This window comes from Sorex fumeus, unplaced genomic scaffold, assembly GCF_029834395.1.
Source record: "Sorex fumeus unplaced genomic scaffold, SorFum_2.1 ptg000005l, whole genome shotgun sequence".
Classification (NCBI taxonomy): Eukaryota; Metazoa; Chordata; class Mammalia; order Eulipotyphla; family Soricidae; genus Sorex; species Sorex fumeus.
The window spans coordinates 7,495,292-7,523,196 of NW_026606062.1; the positions used below are offsets into that span (position 1 = coordinate 7,495,292).

A 27,905-nucleotide genomic window follows, 5' to 3' on the forward strand; every position below is an offset into this window, starting at 1 on the left:
GCCCATCCCTCACCTCTCCCCGACCCCGCACACCCCCCCCCCATGCCTGAGACGCCCCCATCAGCCCCTGAGAAGTGCCTGAGGAGTGCCCCTGAGTCTCACAGAGCTCGCACACAGGCACGCACGTTCCCCCGGGCGCTGTAGTCAATATTTGTTTTGCAAGATGAGATAACAAAGATATGCTTGCGCACACGCAGGCTGCCTTTCCCTCCTGTTCGTATTTTCTAGAAATCCCTGAAGTCACCCAGCATTGCTAAGGGGTTCTTTTTTAATGAGGTGGAAATCAGCGTTTTCCAGAGTTTTGCCACTTCAGACGCTACTGCAGAAAAAAAGAAAGAAAGAAGAAAAAAAAATCCTTTGTAAATAGGCCCTTCCTTACTGGTGGTTTTATTCGTACGGGCTTTAGTTGCCAGGTTCACATGTATGTGGAGTTTGGGCCTTAGTGTTGCAGAGAGGGCTTTGGGGCCATGGGTGCTATTAGCCACAGGTGCTGTTCCCGTGGGTGCTGTTAGCCATGGGTGCTGTTAGCCATAGGTGCTGTTTCCGTGGGTGCTGTTAGCCATAGCTGCTGTTAGCCATGGGTGCTGTTAGTTTTAGGTGCTGCCAGCCATGGGTGCTATTAACCATAGGTGCTGTTAGCCATAGGTGCTATTAGCCATAGATGCTGTTAGCTGTGGGTGCTATTAGGCATAGCTGCTGTTAGCCATGGGTGCTGTTCCCATGGGTGCTGTTAGCCATAGGTGCTGCCAGTCATAGGTGCTGTTCCCGTGGGTGCTGTTAGCCATAGCTACTGTTAGCCGTGGGTGTTGTTAACCATGGGTGCTGTTAGCCGTAAGTGCTATTAGCCATGGGTGCTGTTAGCTGTAGGTGCTGTTAGCCATCTGTGCTGCTACTTTTTAATTTATTTTTAATGTTTCTGCCGATCAAGGTAGGTAAAGTGTGGTCAGAAAATGATTTCTTTGTTTTGCTTTAGAGCCCACACCTGCTGTACCCAGGGTTTACTCCTGGCTCTGTACTCGGAGTTTATTCCTGGCTCTGTACTCAGTTTTACTCCCAGCACTGTATTTGGGGTTTGCTGTGGGCTCTGTACCCAGGGTTTACTGCTGGTAGTGCCAAGGCTTCAGCTGGGGTTGGCCGTGTGCAAGGCAAACACCTTGCCCACTGCACTATCTCTCCCGGTCCCTCTACTAGTTGTTTTAAAGTATGTGACAGAGCCCTGAGGGCATGGCTGCAGGCACCAGACAGGCTGTTGGACCCGCAGTCCGGCCAGGAGTGGCCTTCCTGGGAGAGACCAGGCAGTGCTGGGACACTCAGAACCGGCTCGGAACCCATCCGGCTCCCTCCCGCGACTCCAGCTCTGGTTTCCACTTGAATTGCAGGGTTGGTGCCTCTCACGGCAGCGCGGGGGAGAGGGCGAAGGAAGGGGCAGCTGTCCAGGCCCTGGCGTTTGACGTTTGCTCTGCTTCCTGATGGAAGCCCTGATGGGCCGTTTCCGTGTAGCTCTGAGGAGCGGGCTTAAGGGGTTTGTCCGCATTTGCTGCTTTCGTGGAGGGGTGGCTGGTGGGAGTTCTTTGTCCCTGCTCTGTGCTCCCAGAGGCTCCTCGGCCAGTGTGTGACTTGGTATTTTCAGAGTGGACAGGTTTTTCAGTGCCAGGTTTTTCAATCTTTGCGCACGCTGGCATCTCTCCGAGTTGCGTTGGTGGGTCTCGCCGCTGAGCTTCCTGGGAAAGCCTTTGGATCTTGCGAACACAAAGGCAGACACTGGTTTTATTAAAGTCTTGTTTTCTTTTGAGAGTTCAAGTGTGATGATGACGATGGTGATGATGATGATGATGGTGATGGTGATGGTGGTGATGGTGGTGATGATGATGATGGTGATGGTGATGATGGTGGTGGTGATGATGGTGATGATGGTGATGATGGTAGTGATGATGGTGATGGTGATGATGATGATGATGGTGGTGGTGGTGGTGATGGTGATGTTGATGGTGATGGTGATGATGGTAATGATGATGATAGTGATGGTGATGATGGTGATGATGGTGATGATGATGATGGTGGTGATGGTAGTGGTGATGATGGTGATGATGATGATGGTGATAATGGTAGTGGTGGTGATGATGATGATGGTGATGACGATGGTGGTGGCGATGATGGTGATGGTGGTGATGATGGTGATGGTGATGGTGGTAACAATGATGATTGTAGTGATGAGGATGGTGATGATGGTGGTGATGGTGATGATGGTGATGATGCTGGAGTGGGGCAGGGATTGAATCACACTCGGCCTGTTCTTGGCTCTGTCCTCTGGAGTCACCCCTGGTGGTACTCGGGACTCTGTGTTGCCAGTGATTGAAGGGGGTTGTCACGTCAAGGACAGCCCCCTCCCTCTGCCCTCTCCCTGCAGCCGCACGTCACCTTTCTCTCTGCGGTCCATCAGTCTGTCTTGGGTGGCAGGGACTTCTGCAGACTCCAGGAACCCCGCCTTCGTGGGCACCGAGTGCAGAGGGCAGTACCCTGCTCCAGGCCGGCACTTGAAATCACTCAGCGGTGCGGTCACTTGCATGGGGCCGTCACTTGTGTTTCGTGTAGAACTTTGCACTGAGATGCCTGATAAGCCATCTCCATCCAACCTGCAGCTGGGCCGTGAGCTCCAGCCTCCGTGTTTGAGCTCCAACCTTGACCCAGCAGCCTGACAGAAGCTCTGCTGGCCTTTCTTGGCTGACCCCTGTGGGCACGTCTCTGTTCAGGGCTGTTTCTGCAGCCAGGGCAGTGCAGGGATTGGCCTTCAACCCTTCCTTCTGTGACTGTGTGTGTGTGTGTGTGTGTGTGTGTGTGTGTGTGTGTGTGTGTCGGGGGGGGAGGGAGGCGGGGGTGGAGGGGTGCACAGAGGATCATTTTAGGATTTCAGAAGAAAATGGTCCCAACACTTCTCGTCCGCCCACCATGTGTCCTGGGGTCAGCTTATTTCTCATGCGGACATTTGGGACAAACCAGCTCCTGGGGTTTGACGTTGGAAGAGCTGTGCTGGGAATCTGCAGACGGCTTTTCAGCTCCCAGTGATTGGCTCTGGGTTAGCCGGTATTACAGCACACTCAGGACAGGCCCAGCCGAGAGAGGCACAGTCCCAGAAGCCGAGAGGACAGCTCGTAGCCGGCTCTGCGCTTCTGCCCCGTCCTGCCCCGCCCTGGAATCCGTCGGTCCCTTCCAAGCACCCAGAGCTGTCTCGGCCTCTAGCTGCAAAGGGGCAGCACCTGTGGGCTGAGGAAGTGAGACTTTTTTTTTTTAAGTCTAAAAACCATCCTTATGATCTTTAAAACAAACCAAAAAAGGATTAATTGGCTTTAGACTAAGTGAGTCTTAAATGTTGATATAGGAGCCGGAGTGATAGCACAGCGAGTAGGGCGTTTGCCTTGCACGCAGTAGACCTGGGTTCGATTCCCAGCATCCCATATGGTCCCCCCGAGAACCACCAGGAGTGATTCCTGAGTGCAGAGCCAGGAGTAACCCCTGAGTATCGCTGGGTGTGACCCAAAAAAAAAGCAAAAAAAAAAAATGTTGATATAGTGACACTCTCCTAGGAAATTTTTTTGTTTCGTTTTGGGGCCATACCCAGCAGTGCTCAGGGCTTACTTCCTGGCTCTGCTTTCAGGATCACTCTTGGGAGGCGCTAGAGATATAGGACAGAGGACAGGCGCTGGCCTTGCATGCGGCCGACCCGGGTTCAATCCCCGGCACCCCACATGGTCCCCTGAGCGCTGCCAGGAGTGATTCCTGAGTGCAGAGCCAGGAGTAGCCCCTGATAATCCCCAGATGTGGCCCCAAAACCAAAAATAAAATTAAAAAGGATCACTGTACCATCACTCCGGCCCAAGGGAAATTTTTAATTAAAAAATATCTTTGGAAAATACATGTTCTGTTGCAAAATAAGTGTATTCCTGGCTTGTTTCTGTATCAGAGCAAGAAGCACTTCAGGATTTTTTTTTCTTTTTCGGTCACACCCGGCAGTGTACAGGGGTTACTCCTGGCTCATGCACTCAGGAATTACCCCTGGCGGTGCCCGGGGGACCATATGGGATGCTGGGAATCGAACCCGGGTCTGCCGCGTGCAAGGCAAACGCCCTACTATCACTCCAGCCCCGCACTTCAGGATTTTGAAACAATTTATTGGATGACAATGACACTCTCTCACTCATAGCAAACAGAAGCAAAGGCAACCCCTTGATGCAGTACAGGGTAGTGATCCGAAAAGCACATCTTCTGTTCGAACAGAAAGAATTTCTCGAAACACCAGAAATTCAAGCATCCCTCCTCTGCCTCTGCGTATTCACTTAACACAGCCTCTGCGGAACTCCCTGGGGATGAGAGGAGCAAGTGTTGCTGCTGTTTAAGCAATTGTGTACTCTTTCCTATTCGTAAATTATAACCTCCGAGTTTATTGTATGTGGCATATAACAGCAAATCGCCGTGAGCCTGGTTTAAGTTTCATCCCCACCCCCAGGAGCTGCACCGGACACATTGGGTTTTGTTTTATATAACCTTTACGAGTTTGGGGGGTCAAAAAATACTGGCATTGGGGCTGGAGCAATAGTACAGCGGGTAGGGCATTTGACTTGCACGCGGCCAACCTGGGTTCGATTCCCAGCATCCCATATGGTCCCCTGAGCACTGCCAGGAGTGATTCCTGAGCGCAGAGCCAGGAGTACCCCTGTGCATTGCCAGGTGTGACCCAAAAAGCAAAAAAAAAAAAAAAAAAAAAAAAAAACTGGCATTCTGGTACAATATAATATATTATTCAGGGCATGAAGGCCCTTACTTCACATGTGGCAGACCCTAGTTTGACTCTTGGCACCTCATGGTCCATTGAACGTGACCAGGGGTGACCCCTGAACCTCAGAGGTGGCCCCCAAACTCCATTCATCCCCCAAAATTAAAGCTCTGAATTCATAAAATAAGAAAGTTTGGTTTTCAGTGTTTTCCTGGGCCCCAGAACAGTTTTATTTGCTTCCCCGGGTCTTCCCAGCTCTTGGGCCTGGCCCGCCGTACACCGTCCCGAGAGGCTGGTGACCGGCACAGGACGGAGGGGGCCCGAGGTGTGGCCGAGGCCCTTCGTGTCCTCACGCCCCCGAGGAGACCATCTGGCGTGTGAAGGAAGGAGGGTGGGGTGCAAGGTGGGGTCTGGACTGACTCACGGGCGGCTACAGGGAAGTGACCCCAGAACCATCCTGTCTGATCACTGTTCCCAGAAGGGGTGGACTTGACCTTCCCTTTTTGCCCCAGAACAATTATTCCTTTCACAGGCGGTGCTGGGGCTCAAACCCAGGTCTGCGTGCAAGGTATGCGCTTCTCCGCCCAGCCCCGGCCCCCCCAGACCAGTGCTAATGTATTTGTGTGAAGAACAGAGATCTGGGGCCAGGGCAAGAGCAAGGTGGGGAGGGCACTGGCCTTGCACACAACTGACCCGGGTTCGACCCCCGGCATCCCTCCCATCTGATTTCCCCACCCCCACCCCCCAACCCGCCAGGAGTGATCCCTGAGTGCAGAGCAGGAAGTAAGGCCTGAGCACCTCCGGGTGTGGTTAAAAAAAACAAAAAGGAAAAAAAAGAACAGAAGTCTGGGGCTTGTTCCTTCAAGAAGAAATGTTCCATGTGACTAAATTTCAAGGAAGAATTGAACAGAATTCTCTCAAGATGGGCCTTGGGTACGAGCACTTGAGCCGGAGCAGAGGCCAGGATGCTGCAGGGGGCCAGGAGGGGCTGCTCTGTGTTGGGGTGGGGGGAGGGGGTGCTGCGGAGAGGCTCGCGGCCTGGGGTGTCACCGAGAAGGTAGTGGAGGGGCCACACCTGGTCCGGGGCGACTCACGGGGCAGTGCTGGGGTCCTGAGGAGGCAGAGGTGGAGGGAGACAGGGCCCAGAGCCTGGGGGGTGGGTCCCCAAGCCTGCAGTGGGGGACCAGGCAGAGGGTTGCCCTCGGGGAGATCATCTCTGGGGGGGGTCTTGGGGCGGGAGGGGTGAGGTGCAGAGGGGCCTGTATACAGGGGTAACCGTAGGGGGCCTCGTCCCCCCCTGCCCCGCCTGGCACCCCTTGTCCAAGCAGAAGGAGCGTTCAGGCCTCCTCTCCCGCTCCAGGGGCCTCCCTTCTGCTCCCCTCCCACAGCTTCACCCCTGCAGACCCCATCTCTGGATCATGTCATCTGGGCTCGACCGGCCACATCAGCCCCCTCTCATGTTCCCCCCAGCTGGTAAGGGCCAAAGTCTTCTCCGAGAGACTGCTCAGAGCCGAGCTGCGTGGGCTCAGGGTGGGGTGAGACGCGGGTGGGGAGGGGGGCCCTGGGCTGCACGAGGAGGACAGGTGGAGGGGTGAAGCTGGGGGCACGTGGAGACTGGGGTCTGCCTGGGAGCGGGACGCTTAGGGGGGTGCATAGAGCCGTGTCTGGGGCGATGCACCCCGGAGATGCAGAAAGCAGTGTGGGGGAGGGGGGCAACGAGGACCACGTGTCCTCCTCCCCGCATCCCTCCTACCCGGCTGCCCTGTGATTCCCAGGAGGCCTGTGCACACCCCCAGTTCCTGGTGGGAGCCGTGCCTGAGGGGGCGGGGCCAGGGGCAGCTTGCCGGGGAGGCGTCGGGATGGGCTGGAGCTCTGGGGGGCTCCGGGACAGTCAGCTGAGACTCATCTCTACTAGAAGGGAACCCGGCTATGAGCACCCATCTGCCGTGACCTGTGTCCCCACCCCAGTCCCCGGGACCTCACCTTCCCCAAGGATGGAACCCGGGACCTCACGCACGCAGGGCTGAGCTCGTACCTCCCGCCGCCCCCCCCCCCCCAAAGCACGCCTCGTTCCTGGGCTGACGTTTGCAGCCCTGGACATCCGCTGGCCTGGCCTGGCGAGGCCTGAACTCCCAAGGCTGCGCCAGCACTGACCACGCCCTGCTGGAGACCTCGGTTCCCAGCACCGCCCTTGGCACCTTTCAGCTTCTCCACTGGTGTCTTGGTCCGACTGTGCGATGGGGCCGCTCAGACCCGCCGGGCGGCACCTCCAAGCCAGCTGACTCAGGGGGCCGCCCTCGTTTCCACGCGGGTTTCTATGGTGATAGACACCAGGGGCACAAAACAAGGTGCACTCAGAGACGCTCCCCATGCCCGCCCGGACCAGCTCTGTTTGACCAACCCCAGTTTCCATGGCAGCCGAGGCCGAACAGGTCAGACGGTGCCCACACCAACATTTTTCTCTTATCTCTCACTCCCTCTCTCATTTTTTTTTACCCCCAAATACCAAAACTGGGCATGGCTCTTTCCTCAGATGGGGAGGATGGTGGTGCAGCGTGTGGAGTGGCGTCCCCTCCACTTCGGGCTTTGAGAGGAGGCACGCTACTGCTGGCATCTGCTCAGTCCTCAGACTGAAGTGCCTCCTTGCACTCTACAGTTCTTGTGTTCTGGTTTTTTTTTTTTTCGCTTTTGCATTTTGGGTCACCCCCGGCAATGCACAGGGGTTCCTCCTGGCTCTGTGCTCAGGAATTACCCCTGGCGGTGCTCAGGGGACCCTATGGGATGCTGGGAATCGAACCCGGGTCGGCCGCGTGCAAGGCAAACGCCCTACCCGCTGTGCTATTGCTCCAGCCCCTGTTCTGGTTTGGTTTTGATTTGGGGGCCACACCTGATGACGCTCAGGGTTTGCTCCTGGCTCTGCACTCAGGAATCATTTTTGGTGGGCTCGGGGGACCCTATGGGATGCCAGGATCTAACCCAGGTAGGCCGGATGCAAGGAAAGTGACCTCCCTCTGTACTATCCCTCTGATCCTATCATTTTATTTATTTTATTTTTTTTCTTCTTAATTAGCAATAATCGCGCCTCGGATAAACCTCATTGGCTACGATACTGCCACTGGAGCGATAGCACCGTGGTAGGGCGTTTGCCTTGCACGCAGCCAACATGGCCGACCCGAGTTCGATTCCTCCGCCCCTCTCGGAGAGCCCGGCAAGCTACCGAGAGTATTCGATATGCCAGACACAGTAACAACAAAGTCTCCAATGGAGACGTTACTGGGCCCGCTCGAGCAAATCGATGATCAACGGGAGGGCCTTTACCTTTACCTTTACCTTTCTTCTTAATAGTGAGACATCATGAGGTACAGTTACACACTTACACATTTTTGTGCTTGGGTTTCAATTATACAATGATCAAACACCCACCCCTCCACCAGCGCCCCTTTCCCACCACCACGGATCCCAGTATCCCTCCCACCCCCTATCCCCCCCATCTCACCCTGCCTCTGTGGCAGGGCATTCCCCTCAGTTCTCTCTCTCCTTTTGGGTATTGTGGTCTGCAAAAGAGGCATTGAGTGGCAATCATGTTCGGTCTATAGTCTACTTTCGGCATGCTTCTCCCATCCTGGGAGGATCCTCCCAACACCCTTGATTTGGTGCTCCCTTATCTATCTGAGCTCCCTTTTCCCCTAGCACGTGTGGCTGGCCTCCAAGCCATGGAGCAAAATTCCTGGTACTAATCTCGTCTGGCCCTATCATTTTAGAGCTCTTATCTGGGGTGGGAGAGATGGTAGAGTGAGCAGGGCGCTTGTCTGGCGCACAGCCAACCCGCGTTCAGTCACCCCATGTGGTATCCTAGCACCACCAGGAGTGATCCCCAAGCACCACTGTGTACGCCCACCCCCACCCCCAATATAATTCCAATTTAATGAGAAAAGCAGTTTCTGCTTCCCTAGTCCAATCCCACTGCTGGGCATTCCGAGAGAGCAGCCACGCAGCGGCTGAGGTCTGGGAATGTCACGGGAGGAAGGGTCGTGAGGCCCACGGAGCCCCCTGCCAGCTCGGGGGCCGGGGGGGAGCGCCAGAGGACAGCAACGGGACCTGTTCGCGGCCCAGCAGAGAGCGGCCGGGAAGCGGCTCAGAGGGCAACACATACGTCTGCCTGCAAGAACCGAGGTGCGAGTCTCCGCACCGCCAGGGGTCCTGAGCACCCCTGGGAGTGGCACCCTACACACACACACACACACACACACACACACACACACACACACACACACGAGCTGCCAGGCAGAATGAATTGAGTTAAACCCAGACTGCGCTAAGGCAACCATTCTTCTACAGGAAGAGCAGGGGGAGGTCGCGAGAAATAGTGAATAGCCAAGTGCAGAGCGGAACTGAACTTTCTCTGAGGAGCTCACGCAGCATCAGTTCAGAATCAGTTCAGCTGCGTCCAGACCCGTCGTCATCCTGGTTTCATGCTGGATTCAGGAGTGTGTGTGCGCGTGTGCGTGTGCGTATGTTTGCATGTCCACGTGCATGTGCACGTGTGTGCGTGCATGTGTGTGTGCAGGCATGCTTGTGTGTACGTGTGTGCGCACGTGCTTGTGTGTGTGCATGTGCGTGTACACACTCTATTCACGCTGCCCCTTTATTCTCCACTAGTGACCGACCGATGCGTGCCAGTGGGGCAGGGCCATGCCAGCTTTGTTCTCCAGGGCACCCCCATACCTCGCCCAGCCTGTGGCCCATGTGGGGTGTTGGCGGGGTGGAGGGCACGCTCCTGTGCTGACCATGCGGGTGTGCTGGGGTGCAGCATTCCTCCCGCGGGTGGGCCCTGGGGCGTCTCCTTGTGCTTCCATACTGCTGAGCTCCCCAGCGCCACGGCAAAGCGCGTCCAAGCCCCTCAGAGCCCAGGCCCCATATCCGAGATTCCTGTAGATGCGCTCGGCCAGGCGTTGGATGGGCCCGGGTCTGGGTGTGGTGTGGGGGTAAGGCGCCTGGAAGCCTCTGCTTGCTGAGGCAAACCCCACAAATCCTGGAGGCTTACGGAGCTGAGTTCTCCCCAGCACCCAACCCAGTGACTGGGGGGGGTGGACGTGGGGGTCAGCCACGCACAAGCCCAGCCCCCGTGAGTGACCACAGCCAGCCACGCCAAGCCCACCCGGGGGAAGCAGTGACCAAGGCCTCTGACCATGACCAGAAGGCAACGAGCCAAAGACAATTCCTTATCTTAAAAATGGGAAGAACCCTGGCTCGGAGCCATAGTACAGCAGGGAGGGTGTTTGCCTTGCACACGGCCGGCCTGGGTTCGACCCCCAGCATCCCATAAGTTCCCCCAAGCACTGCCCGGAGTGATTCCTGAGTGCAGAGCCGGGAGTGACCCCTGAGCATGACCAGGGGTGGCCCCCAAACAAAAAACCAAAACCAACCAACAAACCTTCCACAAGGGTTGATGATAAATCTAGCACAGGAGAGGGTCAGACACGGGACCGCCCAGGCGCGAGGTCCTCCCACTGTTCCAGAAGCACCTGAGGGTGAGACCAGAGGAGCGAGAGGTGGCAGAGGTGGAGAGCCCAGAACCAGACGGAGCCCACCAGATGCACGTCTCTAGCTCTTGTGGGCATGAACCACGGTGCACAGGAAGAACAAGCCTCCCCGCAAGCTGCGGCAGCTGAGACCACGTGGTCTGGGCGGAAACGACACACAGCTCAAGTGGACACAAATTCCTGTCCTGACGCTGTGTTGACCAGAAAACTTCCTATGTATGACAGCTTTTATACTAAAAAGTGATGTCATTGACAAGGCAGTTCAGTGGGTGGGGGCCTCGCTTTCCCTCTTTCATTAAACCGAGGGACCTGGGTGGTCCCACACCAGACTTAGCGTTCCTCACGCCACATGGCAGAACCCACAGGCCCGACCGCCGAGACCTGCCGGTAAAGGCGGGCTGCCGTGAAGTTCTTCGAAGGACGGCAGGAGGACGTCTCAGGGCTGCGGATTCAGGCCACCGGTTCTCAGCGGAGGGTGACCGCCTTCCAGGGGGCATAAAGCAGGCGTCTAGAAACATCTTTAGTTTGGCCGACTGGGAGCCGGGCGAGGGTTCCTGGCACCGCGTGGGGAAAGGCCAGAGGCGCCTTTTTCCTCCTCCACCCACCGCCAGCGCGGGGTCCCTCTGTGGCTGCACGCTCTGCGGCCCCTTGGTGGGAAAGTCTTTCTGAGTTCCTCATCAGCTTCTGCTGGGTATGAAACCACGGTCAGTTTTCTTTTGCTTGAAGACAGAAGCTGTCTCAGCCCGGCCACCCGCTGTGCATGGGGGGTGGGGGGCGTTTCCCACACCCCTTCCCTCCAGACTGGCTCTGGTTGCCGGCCAGAGGAAGGGGCAGAAGTGAGACCCTCTTGGAACTCAGGCCCACCCACCCCTCGCCTGCCCCTGGTCGGCCTCCGGCCAGCGCAGCGAGGACCTCTGGTCACTTGCGGGGACTGGACTTGTGCGTGGCTGATCGTGGTCACTCGCAGGGACTGGGCTTGTGCGTGGCTGACCATGGTCACTCGCAGGAGCTGGGCTGTGCAGGGCTGGCCGTAGTGGCTTGCGGAGGCTGGGTGCCACACACGTGTCAGTTGCCTCCGTTCTGGGTGCTCGTTCCTTCAGCCACAGGGCTTGCCAGGAGCCAGGCTCAGGACCCAGTGCTCACACATCTGTTTCCCCCGGCAGTGCTAAGGAACACAGCAGGACACATGCTGTGCACTGAGGCTCGAACTCACAGCCTGGTGCTTGCTCAGCTGGGACTTTGGACCTGAGCATCCCCCTGGGCCACCCCTTCAGTCCTGAAGCCTCCCTCACAGGGCGTCGGCCTCTCCATCAACAGCTTCTCCTCTGTGACTTTGGACGCGCCGTTCTGTCATCTTCTGGCTTCCGGTCGTGTCTGATGTGACACGTCTGTCTGTGTTTCCTGCCTGTGTCCATCACTCGGCTGCTGGCACATTGGCGATTCGCCTCGGGGTTTGTTTTGTAGAGTTTACTGTGCTTCCTGGGCTAGAATTTTCACACCAAATCTAGGCTGAGCTAGGTTGGAGGTGTGGGTGGTCACTGGGACAGCAGGACATGAAGGGGTTAGGATTGAGCTGGACACCTCGGCCTTGGGAGGGACCTTGGCTTTGTCCTGAGAGAAAAGGAAAGTGAGAAGGAGGCGGAGAAGGGGCATCCTTCTTCCATTCACTGACCCTCAGACCACAGCCTTACTTAGCAGGGACAGAGGGAAGAAAATGAGCTGAGCGGGGTGGGAGTGGGGGAGCCTGTGACCTCTGGAATTTCCAGGCTGAGGGGGCATTTGAACCGAGCCAAACTTCTCCTGGTCCTGCCACACCCAGCATGGCGTATTCAGACTGGTCTATGGGGGGGGGGGGGTTCATGGTTCTGCCACACCCAGCATGGCGGCTTCTGCTGGCATCATTGGCCTCCAGGAGCTAGTGCCCCTTCCTGCTCCCTGCAGGTTGTAAGTCCTCAGTGGGCTGAGGTCCAGCAGCCGCCCGTGGCCCTGAGACTGCCCGTGCTCAGAGATGGGCCCTTGTCCTTCTGGGGCTGGAGAGATACGACCGAACAGTGGAGAGGGCGCTCACCTTGCACAGCAATTTGTAGAGTTCCCAAGCCCCATCAGGAGTGATGCTGCACACAGAGCCAGGAATAACCCCTGAGCGTTGCCACGGTTCTTCCTGACGCTCTTCTAGCTGGCACCATAGAGGCACCCCTGGTACCCACTGAGGTGTGGCTCCATGCTGCTGGTGGGTACCTGTGAGCTGGCCACGCTCCTCAGTCCCACTTGGGGACACACAGATATGGTCTGAGGGTCCCCTGAGCCCCAGTCTCAGCAACACACCAAGACCCCCGTTCAGAATGATTTGGGGTCACCCCCTACCACAGTGTGGCCTCCGCTCTCTTCCCCTCACCCAGCTTTCTACATGCTGACTGGGGGAGGGGAGTTTGGGGCTGGTTCTGGGGATTGACACATTCATTCACCACCACCCAACCTGCTCCCCGACATGCACACACACACACACACACACACACACACACACACACACACACCCTGACTCTACATTCTCCAGGAGACTTGGCCACTGGCCCCTTTGGGCTGGCTTCCACAGAGCCTCCGGGAAATGGCCAGCCCAGTGCAGTGCCCGGAAGGAGCAGGGGAGTGAAGGATGGGGCGCATCTGGGCAGACACTGAGAGCAGAGTAGAGCATCCCCCCTGCCCGCCAGGTTGGCCACCCCCCTCCGCTCAACCCCTCCGCTCACCTGGGTGCACCCCACTCCCCCTGGAACCCCCCACCGCCCAGGGTTTTACAAAGGGTGAGATTTTCAATGCAGCCCCCTGAGGTGTCTCAGATTTAAACGGCGCTCAGAGTCCGCCCCTGATTCCAAGAGTGGGAAGCACACTCGATACGTTCCCGTCCTGTTAGACGCCCGAGAACATTCTGCTCGGGGGGCCTTATCTCAGCCGGCATCTGCGTTTTCAAATGCATTTCGTGGTCAACCTGCGTTTTGTTTTCAGGCCAGCGGGTTAGAATCTGGTTTGTCGGGAGTATTATGTATCCAAAGCCTCCAGTTCAGGACCTTGTCGTGTCAGAGGTGGCCGGGCCATGCGGGGGGGAAGCCGGCATTCGAACATTCCCCCAGGTAATGGCTCACTCGGGGCCCAGCCCTTGAAACCGGACACGCCCCACGCCCGGACATAAAGAGTAGCGGTGCCTGTAAAATTCCTCCCCACAATGGCATCCGAAACCCACCCTTGCCAGGCATTTATTCCTGGAGCATTTCCTTCTCCGTCACCTCGCGTCTCCAAGTCTGCGTCCCGGTGCCAAGCTCACGTGGACGGCCCCAAGGGGGATCGGGGGCCTGTGTCCCCCATGGGGCGGGTATTGAGGTGGTGTGGTAGGAGGTGGGCTAAGAGACTCAGGGCTGGCCTGAGGTGCCCCATCCTTGCAGAGATTCTTGTTTCGTTTTTTTTGTTTGGGGGCCACACCCAGCGATGCTCAGGGGTCACTCCTGGCTCTGCACTCAGGAATCACTCCTGGTGGTGCTCAGGGGAACCTCTGGGATGCCAGGTGATCAAACTGGGCTTGGTCACATGCAAACGCCCTCCCCGCTGTGCTGTCACTTCAGCCCCTTCCTGCCGGAGTTTCTGACACCGCGTTTCACACCTCGGCCTGCCTGTGAGGAGCTGGTGGGCTGAGTCATCACACCACACCGGGCCAACTCCAAGGGACGCTCAGGCTGGGGACCGTGACTGGGGGAGGGGGTGGCAGCTGAGCTGTGCTTGCCTGGCCTGTCTCCACAAGTCCCCACATGTCCTGAGGTGTTTTTTGTTTGTTTGGGGGCCACGCCTGGCGCCTGGCGGTGCTCAGGGCTCCCTCCTGGCTCTGGCTCTGGGGTCACTCCAGGAAGGACATGGTAGAATCCTCTGAGGATGCCGGGGCTCGGACCCAGTTCGACCCGGTGCAAGGCAAGGGCCCTACCCACTGCACTCTCGCCCGGCCCCATCTCGGTGTTCAACCCACTGGCGCCCACCGGGCGTTGGACCAGTGTGGCCGGCAGCTTTCCTGCCGAGGTTTCCTGCCGCCCACCTGCCCGGCGTCCTGAAGACAGGATGAGGGGGTGGCCCCCGGGCTCCTGCCCTTCATTTCCCCACCACACCTCCCTCTGCTCCCAGTGATGTCGGCGTCATCAGGAGACAGACAGGCCGGGAAGTGGCCCGGGCCTCTGTCCCCAGCACCGTGCGCCCCCTCCAGTGGTGGCAGGGGGTGGGGGCGGGGGGGCAGGACAGAGGCATGTTTGTAGCAGCCCTGGCTTTCCACAGCCAGGGAACCTCAGAAATGTCGGTGCTGCGGTTTTGGGGGGCGGGAGAACAGCGGGTTCCTTACGCGCCACTCAGCTCCCGGGGCACCAAAGCATCTGAAGCCCGTTAGGGCGAACCAGCTTTTATTTGTTGGGTTTTTGGTTTTTGGTTTTGGTTTTGGGACCACGCCCGGCCATGCACAGGGGTTATTCCTGGCTCTGAGCTCAAGGATTACTCCTGGCCACGGACTAAACCTTACCTGCTGTACTATCTTCTTTTTTTTCTTTTCTTTTTTTTTTATTTATTTATGTATAGGGCTGGAGCAATAGCACAGTGGGTAGGGCGTTTGCCTTGCACGCAGCCAACTGGGCCGAGCTGGGTTCGATTCCTCTGCCCCTCTCGGAGAGCCCGGCAAGTTACCGAGAGTATCTCACCCGCACGGCAAAGCCTGGCAAGCTACCCGTGACGTACTCGATATGCCAAACACAGTAACAACAAGTTTCATGATGGAGACGTTACTGGGCCCGCTCGAGCAAATCAATGAACGGGAGGACAGTTTTTGTTTGTCTGTTTGGGGAGACGCCTAGTGGTGTTCTGGGGTCACTCCCAGCAGTGCTTGGGGGCTCTGGTGATGCCGGGGCTTGAACCCGGGGCTTCCGCGTGCGAAGCCTAAGTCAGCAAGTTCATTGTCTCACTTGTCCCTTCCCTCCTTACTCTGGGGGTCACTCCGTGGCTGTGGATTTGCACGCATGCTCGTGGGGGTCACGCCCCTTAGATGGGGGGGTGCTAGTGGCCAGGGTGCCGGGGAAGGTGCACCCTTCTCTGCTACAGAGCACCAGGCGTGGCCAGTGGCACCCAAATGCCCAGGCAGCAGCCTCGGCAGGGTCACGCCTGGCACGAGTGGGCAGCACCAGAGTCCATCCAACTCACAGCCTCTTGCTGGCCTCTGGGTGAGCCCCAGGCAGAGATGAAAGCCGGGATTCCTCTGGGCTCTGTGTCGAGAGGTCCCTTCTGGTGGACTCGGGGGACTATATGGGGTGCCGGGGATCGAACCGGGGTCAGCCATGTGCAGGAAAGCGCCTTCCCCACTGTCCTGTCGCTCCGGCCCTTGTCCAAGCATGATCTGCCCTGCACCCCTTCCCACCCCGTTGCCCAGGGCATCTGAGCTCGGAGCTTCCATTGTCTCTACCGTCGAGGGTTTGGGGTGACCACCTCCAAGTCTGGGTCTCAGCCCCCCCCCCCCGTGTCCACGACGCCTCGCCAGCCTTATTCATCCCAGTCTCTGGGGTCACACAGGGGGCCAGATATTGGGAAGAGTGTCTCACTCCATCTTCCCAGAGCAGGACCCCTCTGACCCTGGCCAGTGGGCAGCAGGTCCGTGGCCGGCTCTGCACCCCTGTGGGGCCCCGGCTCCCTAAGGCGCCGGGCGGAGGCTGGTCTTCTGCCCATGTCTGCCCTGGGCACACATCCAGGGAGCTTGTCTGTTCTCTCATCTTGCTTATGTGCCCTCTGGAGAAGCCCGGGTTCTCCCCCAAACATATCTCCCCTCCTCTTCTCTTACAGAATTCTTTTTTGGGGGGGTCACACCCGGCGATGCACAGGGGTTACTCCTGGCTCTGCACTCAGGAGTTACCCCTGGCAGTGCTCAGGGGACCATATGGGATGCTGGGAATCGAACCTGGGTCGGCCACGTGCAAGGCAAACGCCCTGCCCGCTGTGCTGTCTCTCCAGCCCAATAGAATTCTACGCAAGTTTTGTTCAATGTAAATTACTTGCGTCACTTAAAAATATATATATAGTGGCGAGCCCATGGGCTTCATGGAGGGACCAAGAGCCTCGTGGTCCCGGGGCTGGCTCGGCGTGGGGGGGGTACCCCCAGGTAGGGGCCCCAGGCCATCACCGTGTCTCTTTGTACAGGAGGATCATGACACCATGGAAGCCGACCTGGACAAGGACGAGCTGATCCAGCCCCAGCTGGGGGAGCTGGCGGGGGAGAAGCTGCTGACCACCGAGTACCTGGGCGTGAGTACCCGGGCAGCGGGGCGGGGAGAGGGGCGTGGCTGTGGGGTACCTGATGGGTACCGGGTGGGGGGGTCCCGGGAGGGAATGAGGGCGAAAGCGTGTGCTGAGGGCAGAAGGGAACCAGAAGGCTCTGAGAACCGGATTAGGGCGGTTTCGGGGGGCCGAGGCCCAGGCGACTCCAGGCCTGTGGAACAGCGTCCGTGCTGCCCACTCTGGAGTGTGGCCCCTCCAGACAGGAGGACACGGGCCAGCAGGGAGCTACCCAGAGGCAGAGGGCTGGCCAGGGTGCCTCACGGGGCAGTCATGGGGACAGTCCCGGGTGTCAGCGCAGCCCCTGGGGGTCCGGGTGCTGATGTGTGGTGGGAGAGGCCGGCTGTGCGCCGGGTCCCTGAGCACCACCTGGAAAGGGAGAAGCTCCTAGAAGCCTGTGCTGGTCGCGGGTCCTGAGCACAGCAGCAGGAGCGGGCAGTGGGCAGGGCTCCCGCCTGGGCCTCGCCCTACTGTCAGGACGGCCAAGGGCAGCTGCGATGGGCAGCCTCGAGAGTGGCAGTGTGGCTCCATCTCCCTCGGGCCGCTTTTCGGTGAGAGGAGGAGGTAAACTGAGGCAGAGGACCGGCTCCCCCCATCCTGAGTCTACCCGGACCCCTCGACGGCGTGCAGGGGCTGCACGGGGGAGATGTGGGGCAGGCCACGAGGGGCTGTCCAGGCTCTGCAGGGCCTCTGTAGGGGTCTCTGGAGATCCAGATCTCTGGAGGCTGATGGACACCCGGCCGTGGACAGAGCCGCCCCCACCCACAGACACAGCCATGAGGAACCGTGCGTCACCAAGGGGTCCCCTGTCACCCATCTCATGGCCTCTCAACGTGCCCCTCGCCCTGTGGGGGGGACACAGCGGAGTGTTAGCAGCAAAGGAAGCAAGACGCAGAGCGCTGGGTATGATGCAGACTGCTAGGCAGTGGGACAGAGTACTAGTGACAGAGTACTAGTTAGTGGTGTGGGTGACTAATGGTGCAGGGTACTGGTTAGTGGTACAGAGCACTAGTTAGTGGTACAAGTGGCTAGTTAGTGGTGCATGTGACTGGTTAGTGGAACAGAGAATCAGGTAATGATACCAAATACTGGTTAGTGGTACAAATAACTAGTTAGTGGTGTGGGGGACTAGTTAGTAGTATGGGTGACTAGTTAGTGGTGCAGAGGACTGGTTAGTGGTAAAGATGACTAGTTAATGGTATAGATGACTGGTTAGTGGTGCAGAGGACTGGTTAGTGGTACGGATGATTGGCTAGTGGTACCAAGTACTGGTAAGTGGTGCAGACTGGTGAGGCACCGGGAAGATCTTCAATTAACGGTATCAAAGAGCTTACCCCATCTCAGGCATTCTAAGCCCCGTTCCTCTTCCTCAAACCTCAGGGATGGTTCCACCAGACTCTAGCAGCTCTATGAACAGTGCTCCCCTCATGCTATCACTTGCTTTGGGCGGGAAAGCATAGTGGGGGCCAGGAAGCAGATGGCGTGCTCACCTTGCACAGGGCCTACCCAGGTTCGATCCCCACCACCCCATATGGTTTCCCGAGCACCGTTGGGTGTGGCCCAGAACAACCCAGGATGAAGCCCAGAAAGAGTTCCTGGCACCCGGGAGAGGCAAGTGTCCCCGCGTCCTGGGCTCCCAGCACAACTGCCCTCCACAACAACCCCCAGTCTGCAGTCTATTCGTTCCGGCTCTGGACCGAGTGTCCATGAGTCAGGGACAGGGTGGTCAGGACTGGGGCCCCCCTCCTGACTACCAGGCTGCTGCGGGCACCTCTTGGCTTGTGACACTCACCTCGACTCAGCAGCCAGTCCTGGGCCCTGAGAACGTTTGTTATTGGACTTGGGACATTCTGTCCCAAGAACCTTCGCTAAAACCTATTTTATGGGGACTCTTCTCCCTGTAAGTCACAGTTACTGGCCCTAGGATTGAGCCTGTGGACGCCGGGAGCCGCTGGAAGTTTCCATCCCCAGCTCAGCTCTCCTTGTTCCGCACCCCCCCCCCCCCAGCATTGTGGCGGGCTTCAGTGGAGGCTCGGTGGCCTCACCCGGGCTGAGATGCACCTGCTCACTGGGGGCTCCTGCCGGAAGCAGGTGCTTCCCGGGGGAGCCCGTGCCACGGCCCCCTTCCCCCCGCTCCCGCGTGCCAGGCAGACGGCACATCTGTCAAGAGCAGCCAGGTGCCGTGGGCTCTTGCCAACACTGTGTCCGGAGGTCATATTCCGGCGACTTCATTGACCTTGGCAGAAAGCAGGAGCCAGAGCGCGGCAGCTGGGGCCTGGCAGAGGTTGGCAGATGTGGGCGCCAGGACTGTGGACAGGGCTGGCAGGGGTTTCCCTGGCCCCCCGCCACCCCGAGGGAGGTCAGAGTGGTCTCGGCCCTGTCCTGCTCTCCCACACTAAGGCGTTAAAAGTCGCTGGGGAGTGCAGGAGGGGTCCATAGTGCTCAGGCTGTAGCTGCAGGGGGCACAGCTGGGGATCTGGCGGTGGGCACATCCGGGCTCCACCAGGGTGCCGGGTAGGGATCCTGGGGGGTGCCCGTCCCAGCTTCTCTGTGGTTCTTGTGGCACCACCCAGACGGTCCTCCCCAGAAAGAAGGCCCAGGGAGGCGGATGGGTGTTCTCCATCCCTGCAGAGAAGGGCTGCAGGCAGCAGGCCAGGCCAGGAGCCCACGGCTGACCGGCGTCTGGGTTGGCTGCTGCCCGTTGCCCACTGAGAACATTCCGTCAAGGAAGGGCAGCGTCGGGCTGGGGGGTCTCCAGCTCACAGAAGAATTCTTGTAGGATAAGAAAATGCAAGAGTGGGTATAGAGCGAGCGCTGGGTTAAAATGAGAAAGGAGGGCTGGAGCAATAGCACAGCGGGTAGGGCATTTGCCTTGCACGTGGCCAACCCGGGTTCGATTCCCAGCATCCTGTGTGGTCCCCCAAGCACCTCCAGGAGTAATTCCTGAGTGCAGAGCCAGGAGTAACCCCTGTGCATCGCCGGGTGTGACCCAAAAAGCCAAAATAAGAAAAAAAAATGAGAAAGGAAATCACTGTCAAGTTCTTTCGATGTTAAAGAATTGGCTGATACGAGCCGAGCCGGAGAGAGAGGACAGTGGGTAGGGCGATCACTTTCAATGCAGCCAACCCAGGTTCGATCCCCGGCATCCCATAGGGTCCCTTGAACACCACCAGGAGTGATTCCTGAGTGCAGAGCCAAGAGTAACACCCTAGCATCGCCAGACATGGCCCCAAAACCAAACCAAACCAAAAAAGAGGCAAATGTCACCAAGAGAAAAATCGGGGGTTGGTTGTTGTGGGTTTTGTTTTTTTTTTTCCCATAAGGTTTTTATTACCAAACTCTGTGTCCCAGCCCTGGCTTCCGTCCATATCTGCTTGTCCCATGCCAGGGGTCCAGCTCTTCCCAGCAGCTGGGAGTACAGTCCCTTCCAGACAGTAACGATCAGTCTTTCCTGTGCATTTGGCCAAATTATGTTTCTTCTTCTTTAATAGAAGTCGTTCTCTGAGCCCACACTTAATGTGGGAGACACTGTAAAAGAATTGAGGATTGTTGGGCTGGAGTGATAGCACAGCGGGCAGGGCGTTTGCCTTGCACGTGGCTGACCCGGGTTCGATTTTCAGCATCCCATATGCTCCCTTGAGCACCGCCAGGAGTAACTCCTGAGTGCAGAGCCAGGAGTAACCCCTGTGCATCGCCAGGTGTGACCCAAAAAGAAGAAAAAAAAAAGAATTGAGGATTATTAACTCTGTGAACACTTTCCTGACTTTCTACAAACACTGTAGGGGGTGGGAAAATGGCCAGACCCAGGCCAGGCTCTGCCTGCAGGAGCCCGGGTTCGAGTCCCCCACTTGCCGCCAGTGGTGCCACACGAGCACCCCCAGGAGCAGACCCCAGCACTGAGCCAGGAATAGCCCCTGAGCAGAGTAGCTTTGGCCCCTAAAACAAAAGCAAAAGAAGAGAATGAGATTGTAGGCTTTGGGGCATTTCAAACTCTTCGGTGCAGGAAAGTTAGCGGGTAGGGATTTGCCTAAAGCCAACCTGGGTTCAATTCCTGGCATCCCGTATGGTCCCCAAGCCCTGCCAGGAGTGATCCTGAGTGCAAACCAGGAGTTATCCCTGAGCACCGCTGGGTGTGGCCCCAAAACCTCAAACAAATAAAGCCCCAGTGCCTAGGAAATATGTTTTGTGCCTTAAGTGACATGTTCTTTGGTCTTTGACCACTGGAAAAGTCACACTCGGTCATAGACTATGCTTGTGCTTGTGCGTGCGTGTGTGTAACATGTGTGTGCGTGTGTGTATGTGTGAACATGTGTGCATGTGCATGTGTGTGCATCTGCGTGTGTGTGCGTGTGTGTAGGTATGTGTAAATGTGTGTGCGTATGTATGCATGTATGTGTTTTTGTGTGCATGTGTGTGCATGCATGTGTGTGCGTGTGTGTGTGCATGTTCATGTGTGTGCATGTGTGTGCATGCATGTGTGTGTTCAAGTGTGTGTGTGTAGTCGTGTGTGCGCACGAATGTATATGTGTGTGCATGTGTGTGCATGCACGCGTGTGTGTGTGTGTGTGTGTGTGTGTGTGTGTGTGGTGTTTAAGACACTGCCCTTGGCTTCAGCAGCAGGATCCTTCACAAGCAAGCCGAGCCCCTCTGGATGAGTCAGGGTCACTGCCCTTGTGGCCCCTTGCCCTGCCCCTCAGTTTCCGTGACCAGTCTGAGCATTGGTTTCTGTGGGGCGCCGGGCCCGTTGCCTTGTGGCGGCACGCAGGCTGTGCCTTGAGCGTTCCATGATCTAGTTGGCCACCGTGCACGGGTCGGTCAACCTGCTGCAGGGAGGGATCGAATTCTGAGGCCCTGAGGTTGACGGGAAGCTGGAAAGGCTCCCACCTGCCCTGCGCCTAGGGCTGTGTTCACAGTAAGGCTCGGGCCAGGAAAGCGCATTCTCCAACATTCCAGTCTCCAATGGTCCCGTCTCTCCCGGTCTCCGGCGGCTTCCATCCCAAACGGTCTTTCATGGTCATTAACAGGAAACCTGGCACGCGGGGCTGAGAGACAGCATGCCCTGCCTGCAGCTGGCCCAGGTTTGATTCCCTGGCACCGTAGAGGCCCTGAGCACCGCCAGGAGCGATTCCTGAGCACAGAGCCGAGAGTAAGCCCTGAGCACCGCCAGGTGTGACCCCAAAAAATAAAGAGAGGAAAAAGAACCATGGGGAACAGAAGGACTGTGCGTCCCCGCCCGCGATCCTGCCCACACCCATGGTCATCTGGCCCCAGGGTCGTCCTGCCAGGTCTTCTTGTGAGCAGGGGTGAAGGTGCCTCTTTGGGCGGTGCTAGAACCTGGTTGTCACCCGTGTTTAAAGTGAGCCCTAGGGCTGGAGCGATAGTACAGCAGGGAGGGTGTTTGCCTTGCATGCAACTGACCCAGGTTTGATCCCCAGCATTCCATATGGTCCCCCAAGCACCACCAGGAGTAATTCCTGAGTGCAGAGCCAGGAGTAACCCCGGAGCATGATCAGGTGTGACCCCAAAAGCAAAAAATAAATAAAATAATAAAGCAAACCCCGTCCTTTGTCCCGAGTCTCACGGTGTGTGGCCACGAGCGTTGTTCTCAGTGACCAGCCACACTTTCCCTGCAGTTCCCTGTTTCTGACTCCACCAGAGTTTTTAACAAACAACTTAGGGCTGGAGCAGGGCGTTTTGCCTTGCATGCGGCTGATCCGGGTTCGATTCCCAGCATCCCATATGGTCCCCTGAGCACCGCCATGGGTAATTCCTGAGTGCAGAGCCAGGAGTAACCCCTGTACATCGCCGGGTGTGATCCAAAAAGCAAAAATAAATAAATAAAAATCAATATAAAAAAAAACTTGTCAATTGGACGTTTTCTGCGTTGGGGGCATATTTTTGTTTTTGTCATTTTTTTTTCCACTGGGCTTTGCAACCCCAGGGTGCAAACATTTTATGATTCTTGATAGCAAATGCCCAGTGGTTTTCCAAGTCCCCACCTTTGTCCTTGGCGCTGGAGGGGCAGCTCGCCGATGTCACCCGTGGAAGCCACGTCATGTCAGAGATTGGTCACTCCTGGTAAAAGCAGGAGAGCCCCTAACTCCTGGCTAAGTGGGTGGTGGCTCCTTTCTTTTCCCGCTGGTGCTTTTTGTCTGGTGACTCGGCTCTGGGGGATTCTCTGCCCGGTTTGTGTCCCAGGTTGGTATGACGACTCGTTACTAAGGGAAATTTTGAGCTGGTGAATTGCTGTCCACATTTCTGCCTGACTTGCCTGTTCACGGCCCTCTTGTTCTCATTATGTGAAAATGTTTGATTTCTGTTTACATGTTTGCGGGGTCGTGGGGAGGGGTTGGCCACACCCGGCTGCGCTCGGCACTTGTTCCGGGCTCTGTGCTCAGGGGTCACTCCTGGCCGGGCTCAGGGACCATAGGCGGTGACAGGCGTGGAACTGGGGTCAGCCCTGTGCCAAACTCCTCAACCCCTCTACTGCTCCTCCCGCACCCGTGAAAGTGTTATTTTTTTAATTGTTGTTGTTTGTTTTATGGAAATAAATCCTTCCTTTCACCCATTCTCACTTGCAAGGCTCCATCCTCTCCAAGCTTTGTGTATTCAACTGCTTTTCCACCCCTTTCCTGTCACGAGGTTGATTTCCCCATTTGAATCTCACACTCACTCACTCAGTCCTCACTGGCCCAGGGGCCACTCTTGGCCGTAGTCAACCTGGTGCTGCTTGGGCCCAGCAGTGCCAGGCCACGAGCCCCCCACAGTGATGCTTGAGCACCGGGGTCTCTGCATGGCCGGCACCTGCTGCAGCCCTCAAGCCATCCCCCCTCCCCACTCCACCCCCCCCCCCCCCGCAGCCTGGCTTCATTGAATTGTTTTTTGTAAACATTCACACTGCTAGGTGATGTGCCAACCGAGGGGTTTGCCCCCCCCCCATGTTTGGCTGCTCTGGGTGACCCGTGACCTCCTTGTCACCCTGTTCTTTCCTCCCGCAGATCATGACCAACACAGGCAAGGCGAGGCAGAAGGGGCCACCCGGCGGGCGGTGGAGCCGGGACGAGCCCCTGCGCCGGCCCGTGACCCCCGGCGGACACAGGACCGGGGCCCCCGTGTAAGTCTGGGCGCAAGCCGCGTGTGTGTCTCTCAGCTTCATTCTGCATCATCAGCGGCACGTGTCTAACATGCCAAATAAACTCGGAGCGTTGGAAAGCATTTTTCGCTCCTTTTTTTTTTTTCCTCTTTCGGGGATTTCTGGAGGGAAGCAGGTGAGCCTCCCTCCGCCAGAGCCCACGTTTCTTCTTGCAGACCAAGAAGCTGTGGAGTGTGGCTCTCCAAGGCCACTTCCGCCCTGGTCCCCGAGGAGCCGAGGGCAGGTGGAGGCCGTTTCTGAAGAAAGGCCGGAGGGAGCGCAGGTGCTGGCCGCGCCTCCAGGGTGCTGTGACTTAATCCTTCTTTGTCCCTTTGCTCCAGTCCCTGTTGACACAAACAAAACGGGTCTCCCTGGAGCCTGGCCCCTGTGGGCTGCACTGTCCAGGGGCCACCTCGTCCAGGTTGCTGTGCCCTTTACTATGCAGCCAGAAGGAAGCAGGTGCCAATGGGGGCATCAGAGAGAGAGTAGCGGGTGTGACCAGGGGTCTGTTCCCGATTCTTTCCCTGTAGACAAAACCCTTGGGGATTGTCCTCCAGGAGTCGGGGGGGGGGGGGCGGTGCCAGCAGCTGCCCGTGATACTGAGAGGGGTCCCCACAGGACCTGCCACATGCAGCTTGGGGCCACGAGGCCGGGGGCACCCGAGCCCCCCAACCCCACCGTCCCGTGTCCTGTTCCCCATCTGGGACTTGCCCAAGAATCACTTCAGGGCTGTTTGATTCCATCTGAAAGCGTCAGCCTCTGCCTTCTATTTCAAGGCTTTTATTTCTAAAGAGCTAATTTGGGGTGTTTGGTTTGGTTTTGGGGGCCCTACCTGGCAGTGCTCAGGGGTTACTCTTGGGTCTGTAGCTAGGAATTACTCACTCCTGGAGGTGCTCAGGGGACAATGTCGGCTGTGGGAGGCCAAAGCTAGGTCGGCCGTGTGCAAGGCAAGCGCCCTACCTGCTATACGATTGCTCCAGCCCCTAAAGACTAATATTTATAAACGACGATATAGCTGCTTATTTAATTGATACTTCTCTTCAAACCTACAACCGGAATTTTGCTGTTGTTGTAACCTCCAGAAAAAGCTGGAAATGTTTCAGGGAAGAGCCAGGCAGTGGTCGTCAGCAGCCGGTCACACCTGCTGCATGCCATGCACACAACCATCTTGTTTGTTTTGCTGAACTGTCCAGAGGTTATGACCACAGAGGGCTTCCAGCCCAGGGCCGGGGATATGAGGCATCTGTAGTCTATGTGCCCCGTGTATCCTGGCTTTTTTTTTTTTTAATAGAATGTTAGAAGGATTTGTAGAATCTGGATTCCCACCTCCCAAGAATACGAAGATCCTGGGGCCCAGTGATAGTACAGTGGGGAGGGCACTTGCCTTCTGTGTAGCTGACCCAGGTTCGATCCCCGGCACCCAAAATGGTCCCCTGAGCCCCACCAGAGTCATCCCTGAGTATAGAGCCAGGAGTAAACCCTGAGCACCACTGGGTGTGGCCCCCCCAACCAGAAACAAAGAAAAAATTAAAAAAATTCTATCCCAGGGCTGGAGTGATAGCACAGCGGGTAGAGCATTTGCCTTGCATGCGGCCACCCCGGGTTTGATCCCTGGCATCCCATATGATCCCCTGAGCACTGTCAGGTGTAATTCCTGAGTGCAAAGCCGGGAGTAATTCCTGAGCATTGCTGGGTGTGACCCAAAAAGGGAAAAAAAAAAAGAGGAGGCTGGAGTGATAGCACAGCAGGTAGGGCATTTGCCTTGCATGCGGCCAACTCGGTTCGGTTCCCAGCATCCCATATGGTCCCCCAAGCACCGCCAGGAGTAATTCCTGAGTGCATGAGCCAGGAGTAACCCCTGTGCATCGCTGGGGGTGACCCAAAAAAAGCCAAAAAAAAAAACCATTCTATCCTCAGTCAAATGATAGCACCTGAGACACTGGCCATAATTTAATAATAGTTTATTTACTTTTGAAAACAATTCTTATAGTGGCTGGAGTGATAGCAAAGCACCTGCCTTGCACGCAGCCAACTCAAGTTTGATCCCCGACATCCCATCTGGTCCCCTAAGCACCGCCAGGAGTAACTCCTGAGTTCATAGAATCAGGAGGGACCCTTGAGCATCATTGAGAATAGCCAAAAAAACTGAAAAAAAATAAAATAAAAATTTTAAATTTCTTATAAATCATTAACTTTTTATAAAATTATTTCAGTTCCTTCTGGGGTGTATGCCCCTGGCTTCAGAAAAACATCACCGACCTAAGGCTGTTTCTGTTAGAATTGAGGAGACTCGAATAAATGGATGATCTAAACAACGGGTACTCTGCACCTTTGGTTCTTGTTTTGTGGGAGAAAGGAGAGGACATTTCTCCTGGCCGGAGCAGCTGGTCCCTGCTTTGCTGAACGCGCCCTTACTAGGGCCATTCCTCCGCTCCCACCCTGGGCCTACCCCCAGACATCTGCCGCCTCAGAGCCTGGTGCGGGGGCCGGAGAGATATCCAGTGGGTAGGGCGTTTGCCTTGCACACAGCTGGCCTGGGTTCAATTCCCAACACCCCCTCGGGTCCCCTGAGCACCGCCAGGGTCTTCCAGGACCCCTGAGCACAGAGCCAGGAGCACTGTATGATGTGTCCCACTCCCCCACCCACAAAAAAAAAAAAAAAACGAACAGTGTGGTGTGCTCAGTGCTGTAGACACCCAGAATGAGAGTTCTGGCCTCTGAAAGGACATGAGTGTGCATTTGGGGGCGGGGGTGCCGTCACCTCCTTAAAGGAGGAGGCACAGTGGGTGGGGCATTTGCCTTCTCACGGCCAACCAAGGCTAGATCCCTGGCACCCTGTATGGTCCCCCGAGCACCGCCAGGAGTGACCCTTGAGTGCAGAACCAGGAGGAAGCCCTGAGCACTGCCAGGGGGTGTCCAAAAACCAAAAAGAAAACCTGTCTCCGAGGGTGTCCAGCCGCACCCGCCCATTACTCCTTGTGTCTGGAACGTGGTCGGGGGAGTCTCGTCTTTCTGCCTCGTGGACTCCAGGAGGAGGCGGTTCCACCTGTGGGTTCCTCCCGAGACCCAGACGCCCACAGACAGATCCTGGGGGCGGGGGGGGGGGGGCCGTGTTGTCGCAGCGCAGTAAGCTGAGGCAGAGCCCCAGGCCCGAGGAAAAGGCCGGGACCACCAGCCCTGTAGCACCACGAGGCGAGGCTGTGACGGCGGCACCAGAGAACTTGTCCAGGTTTCCAGTGTTGAGAGTGGCTGGGTCGGGAGCAGAGAGGGCAGAACCTTCTAGAAACTGCCTGGGGTTATTTTCACCAGAACGCAGGGTTTGTAGCCAAGGTTGGGCATAATGCCTCGGTGCCCAGGGACCCCCTCACCCCTGCCTCCGACCCCGCCTGCCTCCCTCCGCCCCTGCCCCTGCCCTAGGTCCTCGCCCGACCTGGGGCTGGTCATTTCGCTTAACTTTTCCACCCATCTTCCCCCTCCTGCCTTTTCCAGGGCCTCTGTCCCCCGACGGCTTCTGCGACCGTCATCCTGTCTCAGCCCACGGCCACGGCCACCTCTGCAGGCCACTTAAGGGCTGGCTGTCCTGCGCCCGCGGCCAGCCACGTCCACGCCTCCCAGTCCCACCCAGATGTCCCCCCGGGGACCCCCGTACCGTCTTTCCTGTGTCCCAGGGTGACACTGAGGCCACCCCCCAGCTCCGGGCCCCCTCCCCCCACGACTCCCCCTGACCTTTGGGGGCACCATCACAGAGGTCACTTCTGAGACTCCAGGGGGGTGGAGGTGCTGCTCACTGCCCCCACCCCCACCCCCGGGGCTCAGGGGCAGCTGGGACTGTCCAGCCTTGAGCCTGTCTCCAGGGACTCGCCTCCCGCGGTGCTGGAGCTGACGGGCAGGAAGCCAGGGCACAGCCGGGAGGGCACTTGGCTTGCACATGGCCGAGCCGGCTTCAGTCCCCGGCACCCCATAGGGTCCCCCAAACCTGCCAGCGCAGAGCCAGGAGTAAGCCCTGAGCATCGCCGGGTGTGGCCCAAGACAAAAAATGAACAAAGAAAGAAAGAAGCCCGGGAAGGGGTGCGGCCGCCCCGGCCCCCACCCCGAGCATTGCGTGACTGACAGGTCCTGCTCCCCG

At 57.4% G+C, this 27,905-nt stretch overlaps 1 protein-coding gene across 1 annotated transcript in view; it reads left to right on the forward strand.

The window, feature by feature from the left end:
• Nucleotides 1-23,765, forward strand: part of ARMC9 (armadillo repeat containing 9) — a 64,725-nt gene extending 40,960 nt beyond the window's left edge. The window contains exons 19-20 of the mRNA XM_056120811.1: nt 16,513-16,617; nt 23,646-23,765. Coding sequence (XP_055976786.1) covers nt 16,513-16,617; nt 23,646-23,765 — 225 coding nt within the window. The remainder of the gene's footprint in view (nt 1-16,512; nt 16,618-23,645) is intronic.
• The last annotated feature ends 4,140 nt before the right edge of the window (nt 23,766-27,905 follow it).